This window comes from Aulostomus chinensis, chromosome 8 (assembly GCF_037954235.1).
Source record: "Aulostomus chinensis isolate RoL2024-O1b breed Wild chromosome 8, RoL_Achi_v1.0, whole genome shotgun sequence".
Classification (NCBI taxonomy): domain Eukaryota; kingdom Metazoa; phylum Chordata; class Actinopteri; order Syngnathiformes; family Aulostomidae; genus Aulostomus; species Aulostomus chinensis.
In genome coordinates, this window is record NC_141327.1 from 155,932 (window position 1) to 183,370 (window position 27,439).

The following is a 27,439-nucleotide window of genomic DNA, read 5'->3' on the forward strand; positions in this document are numbered from 1 at the left end:
GAGCCTTGTGGAACACCAGAACTGACTGTCGTGGTCTCAGAGGAACCATCATTAACTAGCACCAACTGAGATGACCTAGTAAATATGACCTAAACCAGTTCAGTGTGGTTCCTTTAATACCAGTGACAGGTTCCAGTCTCTGTAGAAGGATATGGTGGTCAATGGTATCAAAGCTGCACTGAGATCTAATCAGACCAGCACAGAGACCAGTCCCTCATCTGGTACCAGTAGGAGGTCACTGGTACCTTTGACTAGTTCTGTTTCTGTGCTAGGATGAACCTGGAACCTGACTGAATCCTCCAATCAGCTGTTGCTGTGGAGAAGTCAAAGAGCTGTTTAGCAGCTGCTTTCTCCAGAACCTTGGAGAGAAAAGGAAGATGTGATGTTGGTCTGTAGTTGGTAGAACTTCTGGATCCAGGCTTGTTTTTGAGGAGGGTTTAATTCCTGCTACTTTAAAGGACTGTGGGACGGAACCAGATACCAGCGCCACATTGATCATATTTAAGAGGGAGGGGCTAACGAGGGGAGAGAGTCTTGGAGCAGCTTAGTTGGGATGGGGTCTAGGAGACAGGTGGAGGTTTAGAGGAGTACATTATTGAACTGAGCTCATGAAGGCTGATGGGAGAAAAACTATCCAAGTGTGTGTCTGGTCCTCCAGCTGCCTCTAAGGGTTCTGGGTTCTAGGTGCCATGTTGTCAGCTGATGGCAGCAGGAGAAGAAGTTTCTCTCTAATCAGGAGAATTTTGTCATTAAAGAAGTCCATGAACTCTTTGCTGCCCAGGGAAACAGGACTACTTGGTTCAGTAGAGCTGTGGCTCTCTGTCAGTCTGGCTCCAGGACTGAAGAGGAACCTGGGTTGTTCTTGTGTTCCTCTATTAGTGCTGAGTAGTTGGCTGCTCTGGTTCTACCAAAGGCTTTCTTATAGGTTCTAAGGCCATCTTGCCAGACTACATGTGACTCCTCCAGTTTGGAGCAGCGCCATCTTCTTTCCAGTTTCTGGGTTTTTTGTTGAAGTTGTCAGGAACCGTACCAAGGTGCTTGTTTCCTTGGATTCATAGTTTTCTGTTTTAGTGGGCCAGTAGAGTCCAGAGTTGTTGCTAAGGTGCCTGCTGTGTTGAAGAGAGAAATGCAGTACCAGACTGTGGTTATCAACATCCTCATGAATACTGAAGTCTCCTCCAATCACGACTTGATCTGATTTAGAACTCAACTGGATATAAACTCTCAGAATTCATTGGTGTCGCTAATTTCACGTTTCTCAGAATGGAACTTCCAATTACCAGAGTTGTTTTCTTGGCGGGTGTGTCGCCGAGTGGGGAGAACGTGTTAGAGCTGTGAAGCGGTGGTTGGTCACTGACAGCAGGCTTCTGTTTAGGACAATGCCTCCTTCAGACAGTCACCCAGCCGCCCTGGTTTCAGCCTGGGGAGCACCAGTTGGGGCTAAGCTCGGAGCTAAGCTAAGGCATTCTGCCCCTGCTAACAGGGACTTGCTAGCTCTAACAGCTAATTGTTTGGATCCATAGGTGCCGAGTCACTGCCAGTCCAATTCAACCTCGCTATGCCTCTCCTCCAACGCTCCAAACAAAATACATTTAACGCACTTATCAGTACCAGTAAAGGAGGCTGAGGAGTAATTGAACATGTGGCCCACTGAGCAGGAGAGAGGAGAGAGAGAGAGGGAAGCCATCGCGAGCTTAGAGTGGAGAGTTTACAGAAATAAAGACTGTAGTTATAAGACACAGTCTTCAAACTTCAGCCAAATAAAGTGAATAGATTTGTAGTTTGTGCAGGTAATTAGTCAACGAATAAGGAATTAGCGGGGATGATCACACTTTAGCTAGCACAACGAAGCAAGGCTACGAGGTTCAGCAACACACAGAAACAGAAAGTGAGGTCACACGCTTACCGCAGCGCAGGTAGAGGAGGAGCCAAGACTTTGAGGCACAAGTGATTAACAGACACATCTGGAGCTGCTGTTTGTGTTCATACAACGTAACTGGGCTCACAGTAACAGGCTGGGATGTTCGTTACACCTTCAGGAGAGTCTGCTGCCCTCACTGACCTCCCAACCTGTCTGCTCTCTGGAGCCTCTTCTCTCCGCCGTGTGTGAGCACTGTGCATCTACAGCTGTCACGGAGTAGCACAGCTCAGGTTGGGTTCTTCATCCAGAAAAACTGGCTCCGCACAGCAGCACTTTAGTGCAGGGTGTTTATTTTTAAAAGTGCACCCAAAATCCAAAGAAAGTATCCAGAAGTGAAAATTGTGGCATGTAAACAAAGTTGGCCAATAAAAGAAAAATATTCAATAAAAAAACACAAGTTTTCTAAAGAGTCTAAAATAATTAAGTCCAACAAAACAGAAAAAATAGTGTCCCAAATAAGTAAAGTTCAAAATATTCCAATTACAGCCACAACCTGTCAACCCACTTGGTTACCTGAGCTGGGACTTGCTTCCCCTCACTCTCTCTGCCATAGAATGAACGTAGCCCAATTTAAGATGCTCAACCCTCCCACAGGTCATTCCATCTTCACCGTTAACTGCAAAAATCACTAATGAACACTGTCAGGCACTACAACTACCGTCCGTAAATACTTTCACTGTAATACACTCCATATGCCTCAACATCATTACACATTTCCCCTTGTAAACATTATTATTTCAACATTTCACAATAAACCCCGTAAAACATAGTTTGCCCCATACCCACGCTGCATTGCGCAGCGCTGAGGCGCTTGAACTCGCCTTCCGCCCCACTGCTCGGGTCAGCCGGTCACGGCGCGCACGCCATTCAAACTCTCCCCTAGCTAATACCCCCAGGAGTTAACCTACCAGGCAAAAATGAATAACACAACAACAAGCAAAGAAAATGGGCAGACCGCACACAGGATTCAACCCGCTCTACCCGATGAGTGCATTATTTATTTGATCGCGGTTGTGATGCCGAAGTTGGGGAAAACAGATGCGTGTTTGTGTGAATGGATGTTTGTATGTTGTCGCGTGTGTGTGCGCTTTCACAGATCCTCTAATGTACTGGCGCTTGTTAAAAGTTGATATCAGTCCCCAGTGAGCTCAAGTTAGGTGTGCACCCCTGCGATAGTAACCAGAGACAATAACAAAGTGCTGTACGGAGAAGCTAGACACAGCCCTCTGTCACATTACCTTCCCCTTCACCTAGATTGCAGAGCATCGGCAATCTGGACAGGTAATCCGCCAGCAAGTTCTGTTTTCCGGATTTTTGACGTATCTGAAATCTGTAGGGCTGTAGTGCGAGATACCATCTGGTCACTCTTGCGTTATGATCCTTCATGGTCTGGATCCAAGTGAGAGCTCGATGGTCTGTGTCCAGATCAAACTCTCGGCCTAACAAGTAATATCGGAGGCTCTCCAGTGCCCACTTGATTGCAAGGCATTCTTTCTCAATCTTAGAGTACCTTTGTTCTCTGGGCAGCAACTTCCGGCTCAGATACAAGACTGGTCTTTCTTCTCCTGGCTTCCCTTGCGCCAGGACTGCCCCAATTCCCACAGATGAAGCATCCACTTGCACAAGGAAACGCTGTTTGAAGTCTGCACTTTGCAGCACTGGAGGGAGAGGAGCATAGACAGGTCTTCAAGGCAACGAATGTCTTCTCACACTCTTCAGTCCACTGCACCAGATTCCTGGCTGCTTTGCTGGTGAGGTCAGTTAGGGGTGCAGCAATGGAGGAAAAATTGGGGATAAAACGTCAATACCACCCAACAAGACCAAGGAACGATCTGACCTGCTTTCTGGTCTGAGGTCGAGAACTGTTCCTGGTGGCCTCCACCTTGTCGACTTGCGGTCGGACCTCTCCATGTCCAACGAGGTACCCTAGGTACTTGGTCTCGTCCTTGGCCCACTTGCACTTCTGGACATTCAAAGTAAGTCCTGCCTCTTGGATGCGTTGGAGAACTCTCTGCAGGTGTTGGCAGTGTTCTGTCCAGGTCTCGCTGAAGATCACAACATCATCCAGGTAAGCAGCACAGCAGTCGTCACACCCCTGTAGGACTCTGTCCATTTGCTGTTGGAACGTGGCTGGAGCACCGTGTAAACCAAACGGCATCACGGTAAATTGGAAGAGCCTCAGAGGTGTTCTTAATGAATAGAACCTTCTGACCTGGCTGGTACTCGCGGTGCCTGGCATACTGGTCATACCAGAGCTTCTGTGCCTTCTGCGCCTACCGCAAGTTCTCTTCAGCCTCCTCTCGGTACTGGTCCAGGCGGTCCCTCATTCGCAGCACATACTGCACCATTCCGACCTCCGATGACGCCTCTGCTGGTCTTTCCCAAGTCTTCTTCGGCAGGTCCAATGGACCCTGAACCTGCCAGCCGTACACCAACTCGAACGGGGAGAACCCCGTCGAGGATTGAGGCTCCTCCCTGGATGCAAACAGGAGAAAAGGGAGCCATTTGTCCCAATCTTTGCCAGTGTCCAAGACGAACTTCCTCAGCATATTCTTGAGGGTGTGGTTGAATCTCTCCACGAGTCCGTCTGTCTGAGGATGGTATGGACTGGTCCGGAGGGCTTTGATTCCCAGCTGCTGGTGGAGTTGGTGCATCAGTCGTGATGTAAAGCTCGTCCCCTGGTCGGTGAGGATTTCCTTTGGGAACCCAACCCGAGAGAAAAGCTGGACCAGGGCACTGATGACCTTGGGTGTGGTGATGGATCGCAGTGGGAAGGTCTCTGGATAGCGGGTCGCGTAATCGCAGATCACAAGGATGAATCTATATCCAGAGCTGCTCTTCTCCAGTGGTCCCACAATATCCATTGCGATGCCTTGGAAGGGGGTGGAGATCATAGGCAATGGGTGCAGAGGCACTCTGTCAGCCCTCCGCACAGCTCCTGTTTTCTGGCACACAGGACAGGTTGCACAATATGTACGAACATCGGCATACATCGAGGGCCAATAGAAACATGATCTTAACCTGAGGTAAGTTTTTTGAAAGGCCAAATGACCTGCCCAGGGTAGAGTGTGTGCGAGGTGAAGGACTAGGGGTCTGCATGATGTTGGTAGTACTAGGCCAGGGGTCGGCAACCCAAAATGTTGAAAGAGCCATATTGGGCCAAAAAAACAAAAAACAAATATGTCTGGAGCCGCAAAAAATTAAAAGCCTTATATAAGCCTTATAATCAGGGGTGCACATAAGTGGTCCGCATGTGCGCATGCGTAAGGAACCTGGACAAATGCGCTCGGCTTCAAAGGCTTTTATACGCTTTTGTGTACCGACTGCTACCGACCGCGGGGAAAAGCACTTCTCAAAATGTCAAAGAGACAGGCCCCGCTAAGTAATTATTTTCGTGTTCCCCCACCCTCTTCACAAATAAATTATTTGTGAAGGGGGTGGGGGAACACGAAAATAATTACTGCGTGCATGCGGACCACTTATGTGCACCCCTGCTTATAATGAAGGCAACACATGCTGTATGTATACACATTAGCTGTAAGTATAATATATAAGTATATAAAATAAAATTAATACAGTTTAAGTTTGATTTCTGTGCAAATGCCAAGCAAGTCAGTGCAAGGGTGAAATGCAGCAGCATCCTCTTCTCTTTTGACACGCAACCAACGCAGCTATCCTCGGACCTGAGCAACAAAACACAATAATATCCCCAAGTGTCATTCCAAATATATACTGACAAAAATCAGAAATCACTTTATAAAAACAGCCACTTTGTTACTAAATATGTGCCTATGACAGGATTGTGTTCTTACCCGTTTAATGTGACTTCTGTTTTTGGACATCACTGGTCAGCTTCTCAGCATCGGGCATGTAAGATGTAACTTTAATCTTGACGCAGGACTGCAAGCTCTCATCTGTGAGGCGGGTGCAATATTTTGATTTGATGTACTTCATGTTTGAGAATATCTGCTCGCACAAGTATGTTGATCCAAAGATGGATAATACTCCAAATGCATATGTCTTCATGTTCCTATAACTGTCAGGAAGAGCATTCCATGTGTCACAGACAAGTTTCCCGGGTGTTGGGAGGCTTTCCATTTCGCTCCATTTGTGGCTTTGGGCAAGCTGGGCTTTCTGGCGAGTGACATCTTCAAGCTCGGCTGTCAGACGTTTGAATTTGGACACCCATAAATCTTTGTCAGCTATATCAGCCATTTCCATTTCAAGGTCAGCTTGATTTACTCCTGGGAATGTGCTCAACAAGGACGGGTCAATCTCCAGGGGTGTGACAGGGAAAGACAGTGTCATTTTTTCCTTTCGGAACTCACAAAATCTGCTCCCAAATGCAGTTTGCATATCAAAGATCGCACCTTGTAAATAATCACCGTTGAGTGTGTGAACGTGATGGGCTTCTTTGAATTCTCTCAGGGAGGGGAAGTGGGAGAACGTGCCTCGCTGCACATCTCTGGCAAAGACAGTCAGCTTGCGCTCGAATGACAAAACAGCTTCCAGCATTTGCAGTGCAGTGTTTCCCCGCCCTTGGAGACTTTCATTCAGCTTGTTAAAGTAGCTTGTCATATCCACCATAAAATGCAGTTTTTCGAGCCACTCGGTATCTTCCAGTTGCGGGTAGTTAAGGTCTTTGCTTTTCAGGAATGTTTTCACGTGTTCTAAACAAGCCACAAAGCGACGCAAAACCTCACCCCTGGACAGCCATCAGACTTTGTTGTGCAGCAGGAGATTGGAATATTCGCTGTCAACTTCATCAAGCAATGCACGGAACTGACGGTGGTTCAATGCTTTAGCAATTATCTTGTTCACCATCTCAATGACAAGGTTCATCACCGCCATACACTCTGATGGGAATGTTTGTGCACACAGTGCCTCTTGATGCAAGATGCAGTGGATTGCAAGCAGATTTCGATCCAATGCTTTCTGTAGCAAAGTCACAAACCCCCTTTTTGATCCTCTCATGCTGGGTGCCCCATCTGTAGCCACTGAAATCAGGTGGTTGGTGCTTATTCCATTGTCATTTAAACACTTCAGCACAGCCTCACATATGTCCTCCCCCCGTGTTTGGCCTTTCAGTGGTATTAATTGGATCATTTCTTCTTGCGGCCCATCGGAGTTCACATACCTGCATAAAAGCGCTGTCTGTTTAATATCGATCACATCACAGGACTCATCACAGGCAATTGAGTATGCTGGCGCTGAATTAATGTCCTTGATTTGCTGCTCAGTGATGTTGCCTGCCATTTTAATGGCCCTTTCCTTCACTGTCTTAGCGGAGAGAGGCATGTCTTTAATTTTCTGTATTATCTCGGTTTTGTTTTTGAAGTCTGCAAATAGGTGTTCTGATATGTTGATGAATGACTCCTTCATGTAGTCACCATCTGTGAAGGGTTTTCCATGCTTTATTATCTCCCGGGTTGCAACAAAACTTGCAGCAGTAGTGGTGTTTGGAGATGCAATCCACTTCTTAAATCTATTTTTGCGCTCCTCTAATTTCTCCAGAAGTAATGCAATCGCACTTGTTCTCTCACTCCCAACTGGGTACTCGGCTGCAAATGTAGCATGCCTTCCCTGGAAATGTCTTTCCACATTACTCTTTTTGTTTTTTGACAACTTCTCACTACAGAGCAAACATTCAGGCAATCCTTCCGCATTGGCAATGAATGCAAATGATTCGGTCCGAGAAACGTTGAATCCTCTGTTCTCCTCAGTTATTTTTCTCTTTTTCCCTTTGGGATCCATGGCCCATCACACAGCCGCCGGTTTGTTTACAACAGCCACCTGCCTGGCATCCCGCCCTGCTGATAGAAACGTGTGTCGCAGGCTATGACACAACTCTTCGTTGACAGAAATGTTGAAATTTAATATTTATTCTACACATTTTTACAGCATTGGAAAACGTTAAGAATGTTTGTGTCATGTTTGTCCTCTTACAGAAATCATATTAAAACAAAAAATATATTTCCCTCCTCCATCTTTTTCCATTTTCAAACATTTTTGAAAAAGCTCCAGGGAGCCACTAGGGCAGCACTAAAGAGCCGCATGCGGCTCTAGAGCCACGGGTTGCCGATCCCCGTACTAGGTGCTTAAAATGATCCCCTTCAATGTATAACAGCCCATTCTCCAACATCACCCTTTCCCCATCCATCCCTTTTTGATCAACTCCCTTCCCATTCACTCTGTCAAACAATGGTTTCAATGACACATCCCCAGCCTGCAATGCTCCCATGTTCTCTGGCACCTCCCACAACCCCTCAGCCTTAAGCTCAGCTGCTTCCGATTTAACCACCGGGGTACCCAAATGCTTCTCTATGTGCCGCTGTTGGCGCGTCTTCCTGGGGCCTTTGGACCCGCCCTGGCACAAACTACCACACAATCTGGTAGGGGCTCGAGTCCTCCCCTAGTTTGGGATCTTGCACAGGACAGGTGCACACCTGCAGCTTTACTTTTAGGTGCATCCAGAAGTTCTGTCAACACTGGTAAGTCCCTACCCAAGATCATGTCAGTTGGCAAACCCTCTACCACCCCAGCATTAATCAGAAACATTTGACCATTTACGGTTGCTGTCACCTCCATAGTTGGGTATTCCTTCTCATCACCATGTACACATTGCACAAGCATTTTCTTTTCATAATTCAAATTGTCAGAGGGAAGCAGGGATTTGTTAACGAGAGTCAAGACTCAATTGTTCAGGAAGCACCTTGGCACTTAACCTGACTCTTCTCCTCTTTGTCCTGTGGGGTAGAATAAGTCAGAGGGTCCAAGACCCAGCACTTAGTGATTATGTAGCACTAACTGTGTTGTGTGATGTTGTATGTCTGTCAAAAATTTAAAAAAAAAAAGGGAGGGGGGGGCGACACTTCTTCTGCCACTAGATGGCAGTACCTGTGACCAAATCACAACTGAAGCACTTTTGCGCTTCCTATGGACTTTTCCTTAATTAGGTCTAAATTCTTGCTTGTGTTGTACGTCGCTTTGGACAAAAGCATCTGCTAAATGAAATTGTAGAATTGTAGAACTGAAGAATTGTAGAATTGTAGAGTCACAGAGCTACCAGTATCAACCAGTGCATGCACACCTTGTCCATTCAAGAGAATTTCACATTTCGTTTCATCAGCATTATCCTTACCATCATCCTCACCAAGACGGTCCCCCTCCCTCGGTACATAGCAAAACCCATTCACCTTTGGTTTTCTCAGAGGACATACAACAGCTTTATGACCTGGCTGCTGGCAATAAAAACAGATTAACTCTTGCCTTCTATTCTGTGAACCATCCCATCTCACAGCCCCACCCATGGTACCTCTGCCGTCCCGTGTGTCTTTGACATCTTGGGTTGCTTGGGGTTGCAGTGATGCTTGTGATTGCTAACTGCTCTGAGAGTGTAGTGGTGCTTGAGGTCGCTGACTGGCACGCCGTTGAGCGTTGAGGTACTGCGTGGCAAGTTTTGCAGTGGGCTTACCATCCTTTGGCTCAAGCTCTTTCACCCAGGTCTGGAAGTCGTATGGCAGAACGTTGATCAGCTGCTCCATGATGATCATCTCTGCGATGTCCTCCTTTGAGTGCTGCTCCGGCCTTATCCAGCGTCGGTACAGGTTCTTGAGGCGGTTGTAGGTCTCCGTCGGGGTCTCTCCTGGTGGTGTCGTCACCGTCCTGAAGCGCTGTTGGTAGGTCTCAGGCATCACGTCAAACTTCTCCAGTGTGGCCTCTCACAGGTGCTTGTAGGTGTTGGACCGCTCCTCATCCATCGATGTGTAGGCAGCAAGCGCCATCCCCGTCAACAGTGGCACCAGGCGACACGCCCAGTCTTGCTCTGGCCATACCCAGGTTCTGGCCATGCGTTCAAACCGTAGCAGGTAATCCTCTATGTCTTCCCCGTACTGATACATCGGCATCTTGCGCTCCTTGCACACAACCCTCTCTGGCTGCGCTGACTGAAATGGCACTGTAGCAGTCTGAGCCTGCTCTGGATCAGGAACCTGCCATGGCTCATCAAACGTATCCACTGGTTCTTCTCTGATGACTGAACGACGGTGGGGTGTTGATGTGGGGAGGCCCATCCGTGGACTCTCCGACTCTCTGGTGCTCTCCGCCATGGTTGCAGTTCTCGGTGCTGTTTGTGGTGGGTGCCAGGCCACGGATCTCTGCCAGGATAGTCTCCTCATGACGCTGCTGCATGGTCAGGAACTCCCTCAGCAGGCCTGCTACATCTCCCATTGCCCATTCTGCTTCCTCCTCCGGTGCTGCAGCTGTTGCTCCTGGTGATTTCCGGAAGCGGGCTTTGGGTTTACGCTCTGCTGGAGTACTTGAAGTCACCTTAGGGCGTACATCTTGCTTGGACTCCTCAAACCGCTCCTCCGATGCATCCTCCCAATCCTCTTCACGCTTCTCACCCTTCACATTGGCCATCTTGAAACTTGCACTTCCTGTGGCTGGCCAATCCCACCACTGCCACCATATGTCACGGAGAAGCACAGCTCAGGTTGGGTTCTTCACCCAGAAAAACTGGCTCCGCCACAGCAGCACTTTGTAGCACAGTGCAGGGTGTTTATTTTTAAAAGTGCACCCAAAATAGATAGTAACCATAGACAATAACAAGACGCTGTACGGAGAAGCTAGACAGAGCCCTCTGTCACAACAGCTTTCACTGCTAATTGGCTGTCACCCCTGCCGTGGCACTGTGTGTAACCACCAGATGGTGCTGTGGGCGGTACAACGCTGGCGACAGAATAGTGACCGCAGAAAGAGGCGTAGCTGCATCAGAGCCAAAACAACACATTTTTTGAACTGATCTTTTATCATAAGTAGGAATAAAAAAAAACAGCCAATGCCAATATGCGTCAAAATGCTGGATATTGGGTCGGTCTGCCCTAGATCAGACATTATCAGCTTCATTGCATGTTTATTAATTGTGATAATCAGTGAATGAGACCAGACGAGATTTTTGGGGCCACGATCCAAAAAATGGGGGCATTTTTAAATGATTGGGGGCCATGGAAACATTGTAGTTAGAGCTTGATTTTTTTTTAAGGCCTGACAGATTTAATCGCCCGGCCCATTAAATCGGACTGTTATAGCCATAAGAGCATACTAGGTAATCAGGCAAAAGCTGGACGATTGACGCCAATTTCACCACCTAATTTTCAGTAATAAAATGCCGTTAATGTGGTGTTTTTCTCAGAAGGGCAGATGACAGATGGGGTGAAACAGCATCTTTTAAAATAGTTTTAAATAGCTTGCGAATTGTTTGAATTTGTTCAAATATGTTTGTGTATATTATGACTGCAAGAGGTTAGCAGATATTTTTCCTTATTATGTAATTTACTAAGCTTTTCTAAGCTCCATGTGAACACTATTACCATAAAATTAAAATACTGAATAGTTTTGATATCAAATACAAGTCAGGTATGTTCTAAATTGATGGATTCTTTAAGAACGATCATTCTAATTTTGTACGTGTTTTTCTTTTCTCGCAGCTGTTCAATCAATCACTCCAGTAGAAATATTGTGTAAAATGAGAATTTAAAAAAAAATCCTTTAGATAGTTATAGGATGCAATGTTTTCAAATGCACACAATTATTAAAACTAGTTAACATGGTATTACCATAGTATGTTTAATGGTGTTGTAAGTGATGTAATGGTAACACTGTATTAACATTTATGGTGAAATTTATTGAATACTTTTGTAACAGTCAAATTCATTTGCATCTCGATTTAATCATGAAAGAAAATGCAATATATCGTTAAAAGCTTAAACATATTAAAATATTACTTTGTAATATGAATATGAACCAAAAGTATAGTGAACAAGACATTGAACTATCAACATTTTGGAGGCATCAAATTACACAAGGGAATTGTGACTGTCTGGAGGCATCACCCATACATTATATACCAAATGATCAGATCATGACAAACCATTAGAGCCAGTGTTGAAAATTATTTTAATTGATTTCCTGTCGGATAAGTGGCAAACGTATGTGTTGAACATACACCATGCCAGGTTGGTTGATTATGCAACTCGACCATAGGGCTCACGTTCTGAAATGGTGATAGTTACAAAACTATGAATTCCAGTTTTGGTGCAGGCAACCACTGTATGCATGGTTACTTGGTTTCCATTTCCACCAAAGTGGAGAGATTGAATTTCTGTGTTAATTCTGCATCCATAATTTTCAGAAAAACAACGTGCAACACCAAATCCCTGTCTTTCAATTTCTCCTTCAACTCCTTTGTTTTTGCTGATTGGTACATCCAGTTGAATTGATAGGATGCAGTGGACTCCAGGCCATGCTGGAAGGTCTCTGGCAGCTCTCCCAAAACAAACAAAACACAGACACACACACACACACACACACACACACAGATATATCATCATCTACACGTATATGTAAATATGTCTAATATTGTATAATATAGATGCTTTTTATATATACATATATATATGTATGTGTGTGTGTGTGTGTGTGTATATATGTGTATATATGTATATATATGTATATATGTGTGTGTGTGTATATATATATATATATACAGTATATATATATATATACACACACACACACACACACACACACACACACATATATATATATATACACACACACACACACATATATATATATATATACACACACACATAAAGAGAGATTTATAATTTATATTCATGATTTATGGTTCATATTTAAAAAAACAGACGAGAATATGGCTAGCCAGGACTATCAAAAATGGACAAGTGCTGTGTCTGAGAGAAATTATGAAATTCATCAAATTAATAAGAGATTAACACTCACCTTTTAACCTTGTTAGTACATCCAAACATCTGGGGGACTTCCTGGTGGGGGGCCTGATTAAAGGACCCCTATGGTTGTCCATATAACTGCCAGTCCAAAAATCTATTATCCTATTAGATTCCCATGTTCAGCTTCAAATACAAACAATACAAAACTAAGTTTGGGGCCAAAATCGTAATGTTAAAATGAAATACTGTTATTTGTCACACTGTCATATGTTGGTTTAAAGAGAAATGCATTTAAATAAATATTTATGCCTCATTACAAAAGATCATGCTTCATGTCATCTGCCCAGAAATGATGTCCTTGTGTATCCAGAAGAGGGCGCTCCTACTCCTATCATGTTGCTCCACAGCACCCCCCCCCCCCCCCCCCCGAGTGAGAGGGGAGTAGTGTACGGTACTGAAAGGCCAACAGCGCATGCCTACGAAAACCAAGCAGTTAGCCACAGTGATAAATTTATATATATATATATATATATATATATATATATATATATATATATATATATATATATATATATACAGTATATATATATATATACAGTATATATAATCGCTCGTTATAACGAGTTTGTGAAATAAAAGAATAGTACGTTTTTCATGACGCGCCTCATTGCGTCTGTCACGCTTCCCTGACATCATCAGTCAAGCGTGACATGATGCGTCAGAAAGCTAAAGAAAGTTACGATAGCCTAGCCTAAACATTAGCTAACTTGCTAAACTAGTTGGCCGAGTCAGTCATGGCACGGTAATGTTACAGTACCTCAGAGTGATAATACGCTCAATAGGCAGCTGCTGCTACCAGACTAGATCAGACTGGAGCAAATCAGGGTGATGCTTAGCCACGGTCGAGTTTCCTGTTTGAAATCATTGCTGTCGGGGTTCATCTCTTGTTGACGTGTTGGAGGAAGTTGTGGGAGGATTTGGTGGAGGAACTGTGACTAGTTCACTTTGGAGGGTGGGAGGTTTACTGGCTTAACCAAGTAGCAGCCCATGATCTACCACAGCACGGCAGCTCGGTTGGGAGGTGTAGTTAGGGCGGGGGTGTGCACCCTCGCGTTCATGTCATCAGTGCAAACGTGTCAACACCTGGAGAATAAAGAGTTGTTGGCAAAAACTTGGGGTCCCTTGGAATGTGGTTTTGGCGGCATTCTTGGCTAAATTGGGGGCCAAATGGCCCGTGGCCTTCGCTAATTTCAGACACTGGTGCTAATCACAGAATCCATCTTCTTAATTGTAATCATTTTCCATCCCATAAACACAATTCTGTACATTTCCTGTCATCCTACATGGCTGGAAGTTTGTGTGAATGTAAACAGTAGCCCAGCTGTGAAAAAATGAAGCTATCTCATGTGTGCAGTCTGTGTAGGAGCTGCATCTGATACAGGTGTGTTTCAGCTAAGGTGTATTGCAGTAGTCATAGTGATGAGAGTAGAGATACTTGAAAGTAGTGTTGTCAAAAATATTGATTTATCGATAAAATATTGATTTTGAAAAATAAAAACGAAACAAAATGACTTTTCCATAGTATCGATGTATCAATACTCTACCTGCCTCCTTGGTTTACACATTCGCTGCCACCGGCAACACACACAAACCAACACACACACACACACACACACACACACACAGCGCTGTCCTGGGGGCGAGCCATCGTGCAGCAGCCCCTCCCCTCCTGCCTCGCTCCCACAAACAGCGCTGGCTGTATTTTTTTTAGTGTCATCGCTCTACATGTGTAAGCTGCCATGAGATGGTGTCTACCAGTTTCAATAAATCAACAAAACAGCAGAAGTGCTGTTTGGAGGTTCTTTGGATTTGTGTCGGATGAACAAGGAAAGCCAAAGGACAGCAGCAAGCCCACATGCTAGAGCAGATGCAACAGAGCTGAGCCGACAAAAGGAGCAAACACGACGAAGGTAGCAAAGCTCCTCCCAGACAGACACCAGACCTGAGGAGATTTAGAGGTCCAGAGGTTGGTGACAGCAGAACTTGAAGTACGTGTTGCCTGGAGTCATCACATCTATTGCTGTTTACTTTGACATCTTGTCTTGTTAGGGAGCGCTAGCTAACTGAAAAAGTTCTCTACCTCAAGAATAAAGTTCTTCATTTTTCTTGAAATAAAAAAAATGCTCTGATTGGTTGCGTAGTTTCGAAAATCAAATCGAATATCAGTATTAGTATCAGTATATTTCAAAATATCGTATCGAAGATTGAAATCCTGTATCGTGACAACACTACTTGAAAGTAGTGAAAGGCTGCCTACCCAGGCTATTTTGTTTAATCAAACACATACATACTTGTCTCCTTGAATGTAGCTAAGCGCCCCCATGCCTGACAAATTGACATCAGACATGGTTTGTTCATTTGAAACATACGTACAAGTTTGTAGCCACGATGAACTTCAACATGCCGCTGTGATGACACATCTACAAATCACGATATCAATTCCACAAGTTTCCCTTTGTGGGTGAAAAATAAAGAGAAACCGTAGTTTCAGTGTACCACTTTAGAGTCACTTATACACTTACAGTAATGGGAAGATGTAATAATTCCCAGTTAAATTCACGATAAGATTCCCAAATTGTTAGTTATATCATTCCAGTTTTGATTATCATGATAATGGTAAGTGATTACTATGCTTGGAAATCTCGATAAATGTTACTGTCATCAACTAGCGTTGGCACTTGCTTTGCTGTATGTATCTAGGCCTGTTTACGGGGCTGCCGTTTCCACTGTGACTATAAATCAGAGTGATCAATCTCAGGAGTGAGCAACCGGGGGGTTGAACAGGTACTCAGTATTTGGACAAAATGCTACAACTCTCACCAGAGCATGCAGAATATACTGGACTTTTCTTATTGCAGCATCCCTAACACATTTATTTCAGATCCACCACATAGATGAGAATGGAGCCAAAATGAATCTCTGGAAATGCAAGGGAGACATGACAGGGGCTAAATCCTGTGGTAGTCGAGCTATGACACACCTACCACCTGGGCCCTTGCCAGCCCACACTAAGTCTAAGGGTGCTCAAGATCTGCTGCACTCTGCTAAGTGGGGTCTTCCCCAAACAGTGTCAGGGACCTCTGGACACTGACTGTGTTTCAAGCAAGTGGAAAGAATCCACCATAATTTGAATGCCCAAAAAGGCACAGGCTAAGGACAGCATTGATGACCATTGACTGGCTGTGCTGATGTAGTGCTGTCCGAATGTATGGAGAGTCTCCCTGCATGGTGTCAGAGAGACTGGACTCACTCCAATTTGCCTATAGTGGAGGATGCACTCTGCATTCCCACTTTTAATTGTAGACACACACATCCTACTGTACTGGCTAGTAGAGCTTCAGGGTCATCCCACACTGGTTCCATGGATTAAGGATTTTTAATGGAAAGGGCATAACAAATTGTAAATGGCTCTAAATCCAGTTAATAGATTTCAAGTTGTGGTTTCGGACAGCCTATGACCTACTCTGCGACCTATGATCCGACCTACTTGGCAATTCGGACAGCCAAATACTAAACAGCTCCTCTCAAACTAATTAACGGCTGGAGGAAGGAACTAAAGCATCTCAGGCTAAACAAGGACGGCTGACAGGGTACCTAGAAACACGTATTTCGGCTGAGAAAGGGAAAAATACACCATTATATGACGATACTCACGTTTGTCATTCACTGCATTCACGGAGCGTCAAAAAAAACACACACATCCATATGGCAACAAAGGACAAAGGAATTCCAGACTCGCAAGTACACATTAAATGACACAGCACAAAAGGAGTGGAAGTCAGCCAGCAGCTCCTCCCGCTGACATTCTCACACACATCAGTTGGAGTTGACATCATTTTTGGCGGCAGAGAAACTACCCGGATGCTCCACAAACCATAGCCTTTTATAGATGCTTTTCCTTTAATTTCTCCTCTGCAAAGACTCTTCTTCCTTCACCAATATTCTGTGTGTAACAGCATCTGACTCTTCACTGCCCTCTGCATGTAAAGTAGTTAGTCTGTATAAGGATATGTGACCTTCATGCAAGTGAGTGGACATATGATTTAATATGTACCTTTTTTTTTTTTTTTTTTTTAGAGAGCAACAGAGATCAGCAAGTTCAGGCTTCTTTGTCGTGCAAGGTGATGATATCTTGCTATGGGGCGACATGGGTGGAAAAATGGAAAAAAATGAATTCACAACTTCCTCTGATTATGGTGCATGAGTGTGAATGCTGATCGGATGTGCTCTGGTGCAATTCCTTTGTGTCTCGTGTCTGTGTGCACGCTGTTGCAGGAATTGTTCCAATGACGCATGCCAGAGATTGGCTACTGTGCAGCGCACGGCCAGCATACACTGTGTATGCAGCTTAGTTGAGCAATTGTGGTACCTCAGGACAAAACATTGTGGTAGTTAGGTTTTTATGTATTTTATACATATTTTGACATTTAATTTTCTGAATATACCATCATCTTATCAGTTTCATGAACATAAATGGGTTGCACAGTGAACAGTGATGTTTTTCCATGTATTTCTATTTTTTAGTCTCCTTCATGATTCCCTTCTTCTTCCTTCCTCAGCTCTGGAGCCCAGTGAGGACTGTAGCCCCAGTAATATTGCTGTTGATACTGGGGCCACCTCTGCCACCATCCAGTCCCCTCCTCCCTCCACTGATAAAACAATGAACCTGACATGCAGGCCTCGACCAAAACGCAGGACCCCGAAACCCGTAGTCTGTTTGAAAGCCAGTAGTGGGGGGATACCGGCCCTCGAGACCATACCCAGGGATGCTGAAACCAGTCTAACAGACTCAGTGAAGCCAGAGACTCCATCACAGGATGTCCCAGAAACAGAACTTAAACCTTCTCAGTTGTCTGCCCCCGTTGCCTCTGATGAGCCAAGTCTTGAGCGCCTCAACAGCTTGGGCCTTGACCTGGCTTGGATGCAGGAGAGGGTCAGTCATCTTGGGGCAGCGTACGCAGTTGCACAACTGGGCTTGGGGAACACAGAAACTGGCCATCCGTCAGCCTCCTTCTCGACACAGGTGGGAGGGGAGAATCTGGATGGGCCTCCAACCATGCTCTTCCCAGGTGGAACCCATGAAATGGCAGCTTTTGCTGCCTCCTTTGACATGTCTGCTGTTGTAACAGTACCACCTCCTCCACCCACTCCCTCAACGGCTTCTTCTGCCACCACGACTAGCCAGAGGCGGCCTTACAGGAGTGGTGGTGTGGCTACTAAAGAGCCTGTGGTGTGTGCTGTATGTGGGCGTGTCTTCCCTAGTGCAGCTGCCCTGGAGCTGCACCAAAGAGTGCACACAGGTGAGAGACCATACACCTGCCCCCACTGTGGAAAGGGCTTTGCCCAGCCAAACAACCTGCGAGTCCACCTCCTGATCCACACTGGGGAGAGGCGTTATCGTTGTACTTTGTGCGGGAAGAGTTTCATCTCATCCAGCCATCTGAAGAGACACCGTACTGTCCACACACAGGAGAAACCCTATAGCTGCTCCCGTTGTGGACAGTCCTTCAGCCAGATGTGTAGCGTTCGGCGACACCGACAGCAGTCTCAGTGTGGCCTGTAGACAGTCAGCCCAAACATATGGTTGGCATCTGGGAATGATCCACGTTAAGATTGGACACAACAGGGCGATCAATGGAAATCATGCATCTTATACAAGCATGAACAAATATGAGTCAAGGCTGTATCCTGTGATATCATGACCTGTAAAGTTGATATTTGTCCTAGATTCTAGCCGTACCGTGTGAATCCTGTTGATAAGTGAAAAACCTATGTAACCTTTCTTTACTCCTTGTTTCAAACAGAGTGCCTGAGAAAGTATTGGAAAGAGTGTGTGCTAGCATTCAGTCCATTCATTTGTCCCAACAGAGATAAGGTGTGCATGTGAAAGACGCTCAAGAACATCTTGAAACAACACAGGAAGTGACCTCAAGGGCAGGGTTATTGTTCATGTTTGATCATTTTGACTGATAGTACCACACAGCCGTGATCACTGTGGACTGTCTGTTGACTGTATGATGTGAAAAATTGACTCGAACCACAATTGAATCCCAATCAGCTGTTCTTAACATGAATCAATCTTTGCCTTATCCTACTGTGATCTCTTTACAAACACTTGTTTGACTGCTTGCACTTCAAGACAAAAGAGTATTTCTCACACAGCAATGAGCCTAATGTGCAATATTAGAAGCATTCAACTAAAAATATTTTCACCTTTTAGATCGGAGGCTGGGAGGAACTGTTCGATCAGTAGCTCGGCTGAATTTTGAACATGAAACATTCCAGTGGGTCCAGAGCTGTCATACTGACATGTTTTAATGTTATGTTGTTGTTTATCAGTTAAACCCTGCCTGGCATGTGTTGATGAGTAACTCACCAGCTCATAAATTGCATTATAAAAATAAGCATACTGCACACTGGAGATACTCAACTGCTCCACTGCTCTGACTCGACTGTGGTGGACTTAAAAGTAGATGAATTCAAATTATGGACGCACAACCCTTGGTGGATACTGGATTCATAAAATTACAAAGTGAAGAGAGTCTCTCTGGATTTGGAAGTAGACAAATGGTACTTGTTGCTCTTGGACTGTTGATACATAAATATATTACAATTTTAGATTTGCGAAAGTAACCATGCAGATTCCTAATATGTGGTCAGTCTATACAAATTATGCCTGACTTCTAAAAAAGGGTACAATAAGTTGCGGTACGTTGGTGGGAGATCTGAATACAGACACAGCTGATGTCTTTGGAAGATGGGTCCTACCTTAAAAATGGCACCAGCTTCCACACAGTCAGGCTCAAGCCTCCTTGTTAGTTTTAAGCAGGTGCATGATGTCTCTACGCCAGGCATGAACCTGCTCCAGGTGCTCCAGTGTGTTACCTAGGCTGGTCCAAGCCTCCATAGTGCCTCCATGTTGAAGAGCAGCAGGAGACCTTTGCTCCATGAACCCAGAAGAGACTGGTCTCTGGTCAGTGGAGTCATGAGGAGCGAGATGTTAGAGACTCATCACCCAGACCAGCAGAGGAGCAGCACTGCTGCCTGGGACCCTGGAGACATGGACCCCACCTCCTCCAGACCTGCTCCACCTCCTCCAGACCTGCTCTACCTCCTACAGATCTGCTCCACCTCCTCCAGGCCTGCTCCACCTCCTCCAGGCCTGCTCCACCTCCTCCAGACCTGCTCTACCTCCTACAGATCTGCTCCACCTCCTCCAGACCTGCTCCACCTCCTTTTGCTCCCGTATGTAAACATCAGACGTGCTCACTCCTTCACCTGGAGCAGGAGGAGGTCTGGGTCTCCAGGTCAGGAGTGCTCTCTTCTCCTGAGGTGAAATGTGAGCGCCACTGGAACAGCAACCTCCCAGTCCTGGATCAACCTGGACCTCAGAGGGAACGACACCAGGCCCTCTGATTGGTTGAGTGATGTCACACCTGGAACACACCTGTGAATACTCGGGTTTCTAATGACCGCCTCTTAGTGCCCTGGTTTGTGCTCTGATTACTCGCCTCTAAATACCAGAATGAGGCTGAAAATGCTCCGAACGCACAACGCACACATGGAGCCATCCACCAGCCGCCATAGAAGAGGCTAATGTTCTGCCTGTAATATCTACTTTTTTCCTCTTGGAAGATATGACAAATGGGCATATAGGCCAAAATGTGATTCCCCCATCAAAGGTACAATTTGTTAGTAATTTGAAAAAGTGCTTCATAAAATCTCACCACATTAAGCACATCACCAGAAATCCAGAGAGCCGGCCCGTAATATAGAATAAGACTTAACAGTCAACCAAGGTGTAAATTTATCTTTGGTAACCAAAATACATAAAATAACATGATAGATGACAAACAGGTAATGCATATGAAACAAGGAAATTCTAACTTTAACATGAGCTGGAGTGCAAAACTTTCAGTTTCTGAGTTTGGTCCCAGCTGCCTCATGCTGCTGCTCCTCCTTTGCCACAATGACTCTGTCACCTGTAGAGAAGCTCCGTGGTACAAGGAGGCCTGGTGGGACCTGATTTACCACCCAGTGTTCCTGTTGCATTCCCACAGGGACAGGTCCAATATTGGAGGGCAGCGCTGAGGCACATATCAGTCATGTAGTTCAATGATATCTTTAATATATTGTCATGTATTCATATTGCTAAACTAGCATTGGTGTGTGGCCTTTCCAAGGCAGCCTTGAATAGTAAATACTGGCACTATGTTGAATAAATCCTTTTGTGCCAACATGCACTTCTCATGTATGAGTATGTTCATGAGTATTCCACTGGTTGGCAGTATATTTATTTACTTGTTGTTTCTTAGGAAAAGTGAAGGTATATTGGGTTGTCCAGAGTATTCATATCTGTTTCTTTACAGAATTGGACAATGACATCAAAGTATTTTCCTTGTTGCAAGGTAGTGTTTTATTTCCCTTCCTCAGTTTTTATGGGGATGAAGCCTTTTTAACCTCAACAATCCTGTGTTCCTAAATTAGATATCAAGTAGTAAAGAACTTTGAAAGTGTAAAGTACAAATATATCTGTCTGAGTCTGTCTTGTTTCTATGTGTAGGTGTTTGGATGTGCACATCTAAAACCGACCTCTGGCCTTTTCGTACACTGTCATGACAAGTTCCAGTGTTTAAACATGTGGTCATCATTAAACTTGTAAGGGATTTGTTTGCCATGAACTTGGCTTTGCTGTGGGTCTAATTTCTGATGTTCTCAGGAAGGGTGAACTTACCTCATACTAATGCAGCATAACAGGTTCCCTGCAATCAGTGCTCCGACATAATGTTTACAATGGGACATGAAATGTGTTTGAACTTTTCACTTGACTTTGATTATTGTTTTACAGATTGTAATTTATGGAGCCGGTGGACTGTACTGGATAATACTGTGTGACTAATGTGTTGACTTTGACTCCTACTACACCATAAGTGACTGTAGGCAAGGCAAGGCAGTTTTCTTTGGAGCCTGTTTCCACCACCAGTTTGTCTCCAGGCTTCATGGCATCATAACAACATCCTCTGCCCTCAGAGCCTCACATCGACTGAGGAGAAACTCCATAGAAAACCTTTAACAGGGAAAAATGGGAGAAACCTCAGGGTGAGGAGGGGAGGAGGATCCCTCACCAGGAGGGACAGACGTGCAGGAGATGTTGGTACAGACAAGAAAACAGTTTATAACACAGAATGGAGGAAACATGGAAATGTTAATAACAGTTGAAGAAGGAAGCTTCTGGAAGGGGAGGCAGGGAGAGCAAGCCAGCTTGATGGGGGACTGGATGGTAGACTGGTTCATGGGAGGGGAGGCAGGGAGAGCAAGCCAGCTTGATGGGGGACTGGATGGTAGACTGGTTCATGGGAGGGGAGGCAGGGAGAGCAAGCCAGCTTGATGGGGGACTGGATGGTAGACTGGTTCATGGAAGGGGAGGCAGGGAGAGCAAGCCAGCTTGATGGGGGACTGGATGGTAGACTGGTTCATGGAGGGGGGAGCGCAGGCCGGTGTAACAGTAGGGAATAAGAGGGGGGGGCGGCGATGCAGGCGGCGGTTGGGGCTCTGGTGGATCTGTGGAAACACAGAGAGACTGAGAGACACCAAGGCCAAACTACAAAGTGCAACAAGTAGTGGTAGTGACAGTTCCAAAAATGTGCAGGGAGGAGAGGAGGAGAGAGGGGGAGAGGAGAGGAGAGGAGGGGAGGGCTCCATGTAACCTGATGTGTCCCCCAGCAGTCTAAGCCTGTAGCAGCATAGCTATCAATGGTTCAGAGCTACCTGAACCAGTCCTGACTGAAGGCTCTGTCATAGAGGAAGGTCTTAAGCCTAGACTTAAACGTAGTTAAAGTGTCTGCCTCTCTGACCCATGGAGAGATGCTGGTTCCACAGTAGAGGAACCGGTACCTGAAGGCTCTACCTCCCAGTCTGTTTTTAGAGATACTGGGAGTCACTAACAGACCTGCATTCTGGGAGCGGAGTGCTCTGGTAGGACAGGAGGGACTAATGAGTTCTTTCAGAGAGGATGGAGCTTCATCATTGAGAGCCTGATGAGTCAGCAGAAGGACTTTGAAGTGGATTCTAGATCCTACAGGAAGGAGAGAAGCGAAAGTTGAGAGATGTGTTCTCTCTTCTATCTCCTGTCAGAACCCTGGCTGCAGCGTTCTGGACCAGCTGGAGACTCTGTAGAGAGTTGTTGGGACATCCTGACAGGAGAGAGTTGCAGTGGTCCAGCCTGGAAGTGATGAATGCATGCACCAGTTTCTCAGCATCACTCTGGGAAAGGATATTCCTAATCTTAGTGATACTGCAGGTGGAAGAAGGCGGTCCTGGTCACATGCTTTATGTGGGAGCTGAAGAAAAGGTCCTGGTCAAAAATGACTCCAAGGTTCCTTGCAGTTGTCCTCAGGGTCAGGGTGATGCCATCTAGAGTAGTGATCTGGTTAGAGAGGTGTCCCTGAGGGGTTTAGGTCCAAACATGATGACCTCAGTTTGATCTGAATTGAGCATTAAGAAGTCAGAGGACATCCAGGATTTCATGTCTTTCAGGCAGTCTTGCAGATGAGTAAGCTGGCTTGTGTCGTCTGGCTCCATCGACCAGTAGAGTTGTGTGTCGTCCTCATAACAGTGGAAGTTGATGGAGTGCTTCTGGATTATGTCACCTAATGGGAGCATGTAAAGAGTGAAGAGAATCGGTCCTAAAACTGAACCCTGTGGTCCACCATGTGGGACTCTGCTGTACTCTGAATAGTCATTATTAACATTAACAAACTGAAACCTGTCTGATAAGTAGGACTTAAACCATTTTAGGGCAGTTCCTTAATCCCAATTTCATGGTCTAGTCTCTGTAGCAGGATGCTGTGGTCGATGGTGTCAAATGCAGCACTGAGGTCCAAAAAGACAGAGACAAGACCTCTGTCTGAAGCTGTAAGAAGATTAGTAGAGACTCTGACCAGTGCTGTTTCAGTGCTATGGTGTCCCTGAATCCAGACTGGAAGGCTTCAAAGAGCTCGTTGCTGTGCAGATGTTCATGTAGCTGCTCCAGGACAACCTTCTCAAGGATCTTGGAGATGTAGGGAGGTTGGATATCAGCCTATAGTTGGCTAACACATCTGGGTCAAGAGAAGGTTTTTAAGTAAAGGGTTGATGACAGCCACCTTAAAGGCCTGTGGCACATAACCTGAGACTAAGGAAAGATTAATTTAATATAGAAGTGTTGACTAGAGGGAAGGCATCCTTAAGGAGGCTTGTTGGGATGGGATCCAGCAGACAAGTGGCTGACTTGGAGGAACCGACTGCAGAAGTTAAATCTGACAGGTCGATGGGGGAGAAGCTGTCCAGGTGAGCACCAAGTCTGGGAGGGGCTTCTATGGGACTGTAGTCTGTCCTCCATTACTGGCAATCTTTGTTCTAATATTCACAATCTTTTCAGTAAAGAAAGAAAGGAAGTCGTTACTGCTGAGAGTTGGGGGATGCATGGCTCAACAGCACTATGGTTCTTGGTGAGCCTGCCCACGGTGCTGAAGAGGAACCTGGGGTGGTTCTTATTCTTTTCTATCAGGGACGAGTAGTAAGCGCCTCTGGCATTACGGAGTTCTTTTTATATATTAATAAACTCTCCTTCCAGGCTTGGCGGACTTCCTCGTGCTGGCTGGAATGTGTCTTCCTTTCCAGTTGTCTGGTCTTCTGTTTTAAGGCACGCAGCTCTGGGCTGTACCAGGGAACTATTCTTTTCTGGTTGATAACCTTCTTCTTCAGGGGAGCTACGGCATCAAGTGTCCCAAGGAGTGCTACTGCAGTGCTGTCCACAAGATAGTCCACCTGGGTGGGGGTGGAATCAGCATAACTGCCCATTATATCACTACAAGATGTGGCAGCAAGCTCTGCTGGAATAAGCTCCTTAAATCTAGAAACAGCAGTGTCAGATAGACTTCTACTGAAGCAGGACTTTTTCCCAGGTAGGATATAATTTGTTAAAGTAAATTCAAATGCAATTAAGGAGTGATCAGACAAGACGGGGTTCTGAGGAAGAACTGTGATGAGGTCAGCTTCTATTCCATAAGTGAGTACTAAATCAAGGATGTGATTAAAAGTGTGAGTGGGTTTGTTTACCCTCTGACAGAAGCCAACAGAATCAAGAAGCGACTTAAACGCAGTGGCCAGAGAATCCTCATTGACGTCCTCATGGATGTTAAAGTCACCCACTAGAATGACTTTGTCTGAGTTCAATGCCAAGTTAGACAGAAAGTCAGCGAGTTCTTCTAAGAACTCAGAATAAGGTGCAGGAGGATGGTACACCCCAGCAAGTAAGAGTGGTTTCTCTGCTTTCCAGTCTGGGAGGGAGAAGCTGACAGTCAGGCTCTCAAATGAGTTCATGAACAATTAGGTGGAGGGTTAATGAGCAAATTTGACTGATAGATTGCAGCTCCTCCTCCTCCTCTGCCAGTGGTGCGAGGTACATGGTAGTGAATGTAACCAGGAGGGGAAGATTCATTTAAACTAACACACTCATCTTGCTGCTCCCAGGTTTCAGTGAGTGCTAATACACCAATCTGATAATTAGTAATCAAATCGTTCACTAGGAGAGACTTGGATGGGCGAGATGGAATATTAAGCAAACCACATTTAATAGTTTTACTGGGTTGGTTTGCTGAAGCAGTGGTTTTAATTTTAACTAAATTGCTATAAGTTACTCCTCCAGATTTGGGTGCAGCCTTATACAGCCTCGGGGCAGACACAGTTTCTATAGGCTGGGTGGGTGACAACACCAAGGAACCAGCAGAGGGCGTGCTAACCTGTTGCTCTGCCTGCTGGTCTGAACTCTGGGTGCTTGTCAGGGATTAGTATTGCTAACAAACTGGCCTCTGTTCCTAGATAAGAGAGATGCACCATCCAAAGTAGGATGGACGCCATCTCTCCCAATCAGACCAGGCTTTCCCCAGAAGGAGCTCCAATTGTCTGTGAGCCACGTTGTTATCTCAGCACCACCTGGACATCCAGCGATGGAATGAACACATGCGGCTAAACATGTCGTCACTCGCTAAATTGGGCAGCGGGCCAGAGAAAACTACGGAGTCCGACATTGTTTTAGCGTAGTTGCACACCGAAGCCATGTTAACTTTAGTTAATTCTGACTGGCGAAGCCGGGTGTCATTAGCGCCGACATGTATCACAATCTTACTGTATTTAACCTTACATTTTGCCAGCAGCTTTAGCCTCAACGTCGCCCGCTCTGGCCCCTGGGATGCACTTTATGCTCGCTGGAGTCTCCACCTTCACGTTGCGGAGAACAGAACTGCCAATGACTGATGTCGGCTTCACAGCGGGGCTGCGAGCAACAGAGCCGACATGGAGAGTTTCACTCTCAGCGGGTGTGTCGCTGAGTGGGGAAAAGCGGTTGGAAACATGAAGGGGTTGGTGGGCAAACACGGGCTCACTGCGTCTTGGTTTCCCTCGTGATGTCACCCAGCGGGACTGGCTAGTTCCCGGCTGCTCGGGAGCTGCGGGGGAGCTGCTAGCGGTGGCTAGGCTAGGTGTCTCCGCACCCGCTCAGGTGGACTGAGAAGCTCCTGAAGGTAAAGGACTAGCGCTAGCCTCCATGGTGCGGAGCCGAGTCTCTAACTCACTAAGCCTCGCCTCCAGATCTACAAACAAACTACACTTATTACACTAAAGGAGGCAGAGGAGTAATTAAAGCTGCAAGCAGCGTTGTGAGGGCCTGAACCCCTCCCCCACTGCTCTGTCTTTGATCTGTGCTAGAGTGAGAGCAGAGCTGAGAGCTGGCCCTTTAAGAGCCCCTCCCCCACTGCTCTGTCTTTGATCTGTGCTAGAGTGAGAGCAGAGCTGAGAGCTGGCCCTTTAAGAGCCCCTCCCCCACTGCTCTGTCTCTGATCTGTGCTAGAGTGAGAGCAGAGCTGAGAGCTGGCCCTTTAAGAACCCCTCCCCCACTGCTCTGTCTCTGATCTGTGCTAGAGTGAAGAGCAGAGCTGAGAGCTGGCCCTTTAAGAACCCCTCCCCACTGCTCTGTCTTTGATCTGTGCTAGAGTGAGAGCAGAGCTGAGAGCTGGCCCTTTAAGAACCCCTCCCCCACTGCTCTGTCTCTGATCTGTGCTAGAGTGAGAGCAGAGCTGAGAGCTGGCCCTTTAAGAACCCCTCCCCCACTGCTCTGTCTCTGATCTGTGCTAGAGTGGAGAGCAGAGCTGAGAGCTGGCCCTTTAAGAACCCCTCCCCCACTGCTCTGTCTCTGATCTGTGCTAGAGTGGAGAGCAGAGCTGAGAGCTGGCCCTTTAAGAACCCCTCCCCACTGCTCTGTCTTTGATCTGTGCTAGAGTGAGAGCAGAGCTGAGAGCTGGCCCTTTAAGAACCCCTCCCCCACTGCTCTGTCTCTGATCTGTGCTAGAGTGAGAGCAGAGCTGAGAGCAGGCCCTTTAAGAACCCCTCCCCCACTGCTCTGTCTCTGATCTGTGCTAGAGTGAGAGCAGAGCTGAGAGCTGGCCCTTTAAGAACCCCTCCCCCACTGCTCTGTCTCTGATCTGTGCTAGAGTGAGAGCAGAGCTGAGAGCTGGCCCTTTAAGAACCCCTCCCCCACTGCTCTGTCTCTGATCTGTGCTAGAGTGAGAGCAGAGCTGAGAGCTGGCCCTTTAAGAACCCCTCCCCCACTGCTCTGTCTCTGATCTGTGCTAGAGTGGAGAGCAGAGCTGAGAGCAGGCCCTTTAAG

The 27,439-nt window shown here is 46.1% G+C and overlaps 1 protein-coding gene across 1 annotated transcript in view; it reads left to right on the top strand.

Moving 5' to 3' along the window:
* The window catches only part of LOC147256766 (uncharacterized), a 50,716-nt gene that overhangs the window by 6,543 nt on the left and 16,734 nt on the right, over positions 1-27,439 (top strand). The window contains 1 exon segment of the mRNA XM_086210003.1: positions 17,295-18,294. Coding sequence (XP_086066129.1) covers positions 17,295-18,294 — 1,000 coding nt within the window.